A 6,645-nucleotide genomic window follows, 5' to 3' on the forward strand; every position below is an offset into this window, starting at 1 on the left:
TGCACAAGACCCATATGACAGGAGTTGATGCTGCAAAAAACACAGATTTAAAAGCAGCTTTTGAATGTGTTTGCTATAATTTCACTCTTTCTGATTTGAACATGTCTCCAATGATGAGGGCTATGTATATCCATCATTATATTAAATGACTTTGTTGCACTATACAACAGTTCATAAGCTTATCATGGCTTCAATCTCCCTTAGGTGAATGCTGGTAATGTTGCAAAGTCACCAATTTAAAAAAAGCTATAGCATTGTTGAATTACTTTTTGATCTGTGAAAGAAATTCAAATCATATCTGAAATTTATCTCATAGAAAACTATGCCAAACAGTATTGCTCCCGATTACAAAGGCCCGGTGGCGATTTTGCTGTGTGTCATACCACAGTGAATTACAGGAGATACTATGAGGTGAGAATTCTGCCTATGCCTTTTCAAGTGCAAATATTATTATTAAATTTGCTATTTCTTTCCATATTCGATTGAAAAGTCACCTGGGACCTGCATTCAGTGAAGGTTACACTGAATGAGTTGAGGTTTGTCATGTTGTGACAGACTATAATCTGTAACTCTGCAATTCTGTATTGTAGCCACTAGGTAGCACATTTATTCACTCCTGAGTCCTTCAGACAACCCTCCTTTTCTCTTTGTCATCTCTTGTGGTTGTGGTTTTCATTTTGAGAAATATTTCAATTATATGGAGAGTGAATATTAAACTTTGTGTCTTGTTCTCCAGCTCCAATGGCTGTGTCTGTCTGCCATATTAACTGTTGATAACAAGCGCTGCCAAGCAGTTAATGTCTTTCAGGGTGGATTTATAGCCTATGGTTTCTCAATTTCAGTTTGGCATTTCAGTATGCTGGTGCTAGACCATCACGCTGTTATCAGAGGGGATGTATTGACTTGTACAATTCCAAGCAGTATAATAACAACAGTTTGTATTTATGTGGTGTTTTTAACAAGTTAAGATGTCCCAAGGCACTTCAGATCAGAATGAGACACAAAATAACCAAATTCTAGGTCAAAAAGATCATATGTATGGAATATAAAGTAAAAATCAAAGCAAACAAAAAATCCATACATGTTAAGTATGTGCCTAAATTCTATAATCATTTATGATTTCGAGGTGGTATGTGTAACAAACATATCAGGATTGGAAGTAGAATAGCTGTCAAAGTTTGTTCATGATGTGGAGATGCTGGCGTTGGACTGGTATAAGCCCAGTAAGAAGTCTCACAACACTAGATTAAAGTTCAACAGGTTTATTTGGTAGCACAACCTTTTGGAGCGCTGCTCTTTCATCAGGTGAGTGGAAGTTCTGTTCACAGTAAACCTGTTGGACTTTAACCTGGTGTTGTGAGACTTCTTACGTTTTGTACAGACAGAATAAGTAATTGGGGATAAGCAGAATGTGAGGTTGAGGCCACCATAAGATCAGCTATGAAGGGGCCAAAAGGCCTACTCCTGTTCCTAAAGTGTACGTCCATATACACCTGCAGAAATTTGCTGAAGTCATTGCATTAATCTCATTTCAATATATAAACATCACTGGTGGCTGACTGCAAATAAATCTTCTCATATCCTATCTTATACCAAATCTTACTTTTTAATTTGTTCATGGGATGTAGGTATCACTGGCTGGGCCAGCTTGTATCACCCATTTGTCCATCCCTAATTCCTCTTGAAACAGCAGTTAAGGGCGGTATTTTATGACCGTGTCTTGCCCAAAAATGGAAACTTATAAAATTCATACAGAACTTGACAGGGTGGACGTAAATAAGATGTTTCCCCCGGCTGTTGGGTCTAAAACGAGGGAACAGCGTTTCAGAATGCGGGGGAGGGGGGGGAACGGTGGTAGCAGGGGCAGGCCATTGAGAATGAGATGAGGAGGGATTTCTTCATTCAGAGGCTAATGAATCTAGGGGAAATTTCTTCAAACAGAGGATGGTGAATCTTTAGGATTCTCTCTCCCAGAGGGCTGTGGAAATATCATTGAGCGCAAACGAAACAGAAATCAATAGATTTCTGGTGACTAATGACACCAAGGCAAATGGGGATAGCATGGGGTAATGGTATTGAGGTAGATGATCAGACATGATTTACATGAATGGTGGCAGATCAGGCTCAACAGGCTTAATGGTATACTCCTGTTTCTATGTTCCTATGTAATTGGCTGGGTAGCATTCCCATTTTCTCCACAGAATTGCAGTGAGGTAAAAGTCCAGCACCTTGCATTTTTAATGCCTGCCCTTCAATTATCTCTGTTTGATGTGGAATTCCGTGCATCATCTCTGAGCAGGTCTGCAGTATAGACTTTTCTAGAAAAGTGGTCACAAACAATACCAGACATTAAGTGACTGTTGGTATCTAGCTTTGGCCAATGTTGTTCCTTGTATTCTATTAAAAACACTTCAATATGCCCCTGGCTAGTTGATGAAGCTGTGGGTAGCTTTCATTTGGTCACAGTTTTCCATTGTCATGCCACCATTCCAGAGGGAAATTTGGAAATTCTTTTTCACAGCAAGGGTAGCAAGAACTCTCTCTCTCTCTCTCTCTCTCTCTCTAAAAAGCAGTAGATTCATAATTAAAATCAGAGATTGATATATTTGGCTAGTCAAAGCTATTGAAAAATATGGAGCCAATGCAGGTGGATGGAGTTGGGGTCAAAATCAACAAGGACCTTGCTGAAAGCTTTTACAGGGTTTAAAGGTGAATGGGCTTCTCCTGTTCATATTGATGATTAAAGACCACACTAAGTATGTTAACTGTTTATTCTGTTTTTGAGTCATTTGAAGGGTGTTTGGTGTTTACTTCAAGTAGATTTGTAGATACGGTAGCAATGCACATCCTTGACAATGTTGTGCTACAGACAGACTTGCAAAGGTAGAAAGACTTGGGATAAAATGGCAACTTTTCCACCTCGAGATCTATTATAGGATATGACTAGCAATGAAATATGTTTATTTGTAGTTACTTGTTGTATAGAAAGGGAAGCAGCCAAATTGTGCTCAGCAGTGTCTCAGACAGCATTGAAATGGCATCCAGATAAATTGTTTTAGAAGGGCTGGTTGAGTGATAAAGGTCGCCCAGGTCATGAGGATAACAGCCCTGCTGTTCTAAACAGCATAAGTTAATTCTTTATATTCACCTGAGAAGACAGACACAGTTTGCATTTAGGAAGGTTATAGATACCCAAGGTGGAAAGTGAAGCAAAATTGGAATTATGTTATGCAGAGGAACAACAGAGACAAGGGGCAATGGATATCTGGAACTCTGTCACCCAAGAAGGAAGCTGAGTCAATCAAAAAATATTATGAATCAGATTCTAAATTTTTCAGTTGGTAAGACTATCAGAAATATGGAGCAAAGGTGGTTAAATGAAATTCCACCATGATTTATTCAAATGGAACAGAAAAGTTCATCCTGTCTCCGTGTTCTGAAATAGTGGCAAGAATTAAAGAAGGATGAGGCAGCTGAATATGCAGTTGGAAAATAATATTTGACAGCAGCTTCTTACAAATATTTTATTGATTTAATAAATAGAACCAAACATTGTGGCTTCAGAATACACTGCACAATTTTCATTCTCCTATATACCATAGCTTAACACAGTGCCTGAGATTGTTATCAGATCTCTCAAACACACTACTCATTTTACAAATTACATTTATCAGATTTTCCAAATTGGCTATTATTCATCTATTATTGTAGTAGAAATGGTGACCACTGTAATCTTGCCCCATCTTTCTCTGTCTCTCTCCGGGTACGAGGTTCTGAAAGAGCATTGTACAGAGGTCCATGGCTATGCTCGGCAAAGAAGCTTTGTGATTTGCCATTTCATCCCATATACTCTTGGTCAATTCCTTCAAATGTCCTTGGCCCAATGACTGTTTGTAATAAAGTATTCCATTTCCTAATACTGAACCCTCTGGAAAAAAAACTGCTTTTCTTCTTGCATTTTCTTAACTACACTCCTGAGTCTACGCTTCGCGTTACCAATTCTTCAATTACAGAAACCAATCCATCACTATTTACCTTCTGAGAAAGTCTCTGCTAGTTGCTCTGTCTTGTGTGCCATAATGTGTATTTGAATTTAAAGAAAAAAGCTGAGATTTCAGAGTTTATAAAAGCTTAAGAAATAATTCCTGTAAATTTGCCCATTTCCTCAGATGTGCTTGGCTGCCTCATGCATCTGCTTGAACATTGATGACTGTATCTGCTCAGCATTTGAAGCATATGCCCATGAGTGTGCTTCAAGAGGTATTTCTGTGTCTGGCTGGAGAAAAGATATATGCAGTAAGTTATCTCATTTACTATAAGGAAAGTAGTATTATAGCATCAGCATACTAACAATGTTATATAGAAATTGCAACTAAAAGAGTAAAATGTTTACCAATATATACAGCAGCATGGTGGCTAGTACTGCTGCCTCACAGTGCAAGAGACCCAGATTCAATTCTAGCCTCGGGTGACTGTGTGGAGTTTACACGTTCTGCCTGGGTTTCCTCTGATGCTCCGGTCTCCTCCCAAACTAAAAGATGTGCGGGTTAGGTAGATTGACCATGCTAAATTGCCCCTTAGTGTCAGGGGGACTAGCAGGGTAAATATGTAGGGTTATGGGTAAGGGCCTGGGTGGGATTGTTGTCTTGATGAGCCAACTGGCCTCCTTCTACACTATAGGGATTCTATGATGTTATGATTCCATATAACCAGGAAACTAAATTCATTCAAGGCAGTTAGGGCCTAGGTTGAGTTGCAGACCACCCTGACTAAGCAAGCTTGAGGACGTAGAAAATCTAACTCCCAGGCATAATTTGCAAAGGCCCATTGTCTTCTACTGGCAATTATTGAAACATGAGGAGTTGAATAACATATGCAGCAGAGAAGTCTGGCTGTTGGGTAAGACACCTGGAGGGGGACCACAATTCAGGGAAAGAGGTGTGGGGTAGTGAATTTTAGTTAGATCCAAGCTACTACAGGTTGGTGAAGCTGGAACTAAGACACAGGCTTTACTTTATTGAGCGTTTATTGACTTTTTAATTCCACAGCTTTCCTTCCATCCAACCCAATCTCCCAGCTGTCACCTATTTAATGTGCTCAAACATAATTAATATCCATCAATTGTTTCTCTTCACCTTAATGTAATTGTCATGACATTAGCAAATGTTAACAAGACTTTAACATCGAAGGTCTAAACTTTTAGCATTTCCTTTGTGTTGCTTGGAGGAGCAAAGTGGTGTCCAAAGGAACAATTCTTCTCCGAGGCACCCGTGGAAAGCAAAGCAAAGTTGAAAAATTACCTTTTTGGGTCCTTTTCTGGTACTGATTCCTCCATCCACTATCTTGATCCAACAAGAAAACCACAATGGCACCTGCACACAAACCTCTGTTTAAAATATTAGTGGGACCCTGCCAAATATTGCCTTCTCAATGTCCTATGTGCCAGATCAGATGACCTCAGTAAAATCAGAAACTGTGCGAAGAGAACTGGACCTTGGGGACATAGTGGCTTTAACTGCTTGCTTTCAATGCAGACAACTTTAACTGCATCTGTTTTGCACTTGTATTTTCAAAAGAATTGCTGACAAGATTTTACATCAGGTGTTAACAATAGGGGAAACTTGGATTAGGTTATGAAAATGATAATAACAGATAGGGCCAGATTTTAACGTTGTGCAAGTGGGTGGGTTTTAAATGAGTTGAAATCTCAATAGTTTCTAAAATGCATAACATCTTTTGAGGAATCAGTTCACGTTTGAATATTTTCGAATTGATCAAATTAATTCAAGCTCCATTAAGTTCAATTATTCATGTGCAAGAAAGTATGGATTAATGCATTCCTCATTCAAGCACAATTCTGTATCAATGCTGTATTTTCCTGTGTTCATTAGGATTAAATTTATGGTGGATTTTTATTACAATTCTACGAGTGATGCTGATGCTATTTGTTTGTAGGAGTGAATTGTCCTGATAACAAAGTGTTTCGATATGACATGAGAGCCTGCAACCAGACCTGTAAATCATTAATGCAACATGATTTTACTTGTGATGTTGTTGATGTCCGAGTCGGTGGTTGTGGCTGCCCTGAAGGAACATACTTGAATGATAATGGAAAATGTGTTGACAAGACAAAATGTTCATGTTATATTGCTGACACTATCATTGAACATGGACATAATGCAGCTATTCAAGGTGCCATTTGGTAAGTAGTTTCCTTACACATAAACACATTAAGCATAAGTAATGAGCAGTATAAAATTAAATTACATTTTCCATTGTGCAGCTTTTGCAGAAGTGGAACTCTCACCTGTTCCAACACAATATCTGACAATTTCAAACAAGGTAATCTATTTTCTGTTTGTTACATTCAAAGCTATTGACACACAAAAATTAAACTTTTACTGCCACCTGATGGTCTCTTTTTCTTCTTTAGATTGTGCTGGAAAAATATTATTGAGTTGTGTTGACTCTGAAAATCAAAATCAGTGTGCCAAGTCATGCCAAAATTTAAATTTGCCTTGTGTAAGTGATGTTCAAATACTACTCATATTTGTAACTTGCATTTTACACCAAAGTGTAATTAAACATGTTTAAAAATTAACTTGAGATTTAGGGACAAAAATTAAATGTTCTTCTCAGTCTAGT

General features: G+C 38.3%; 1 protein-coding gene across 1 annotated transcript in view; it reads left to right on the top strand.

The window, feature by feature from the left end:
* Positions 1 to 6,206, top strand: part of LOC145355593 (mucin-6-like) — a 32,189-nt gene extending 25,983 nt beyond the window's left edge. Inside the window, exons 15-17 of the mRNA XM_080207843.1 lie at positions 317 to 411; positions 4,170 to 4,296; positions 5,956 to 6,206. Coding sequence (XP_080063969.1) covers positions 317 to 411; positions 4,170 to 4,296; positions 5,956 to 6,206 — 473 coding nt within the window. The remainder of the gene's footprint in view (positions 1 to 316; positions 412 to 4,169; positions 4,297 to 5,955) is intronic.
* Positions 6,207 to 6,645: the final 439 nt, after the last annotated feature.

The sequence above is a fragment of the Carcharhinus amblyrhynchos genome, chromosome 19 (genome assembly GCF_965287045.1).
Source record: "Carcharhinus amblyrhynchos chromosome 19, sCarAmb.v2.hapA, whole genome shotgun sequence".
NCBI lineage: Eukaryota > Metazoa > Chordata > Chondrichthyes > Carcharhiniformes > Carcharhinidae > Carcharhinus > Carcharhinus amblyrhynchos.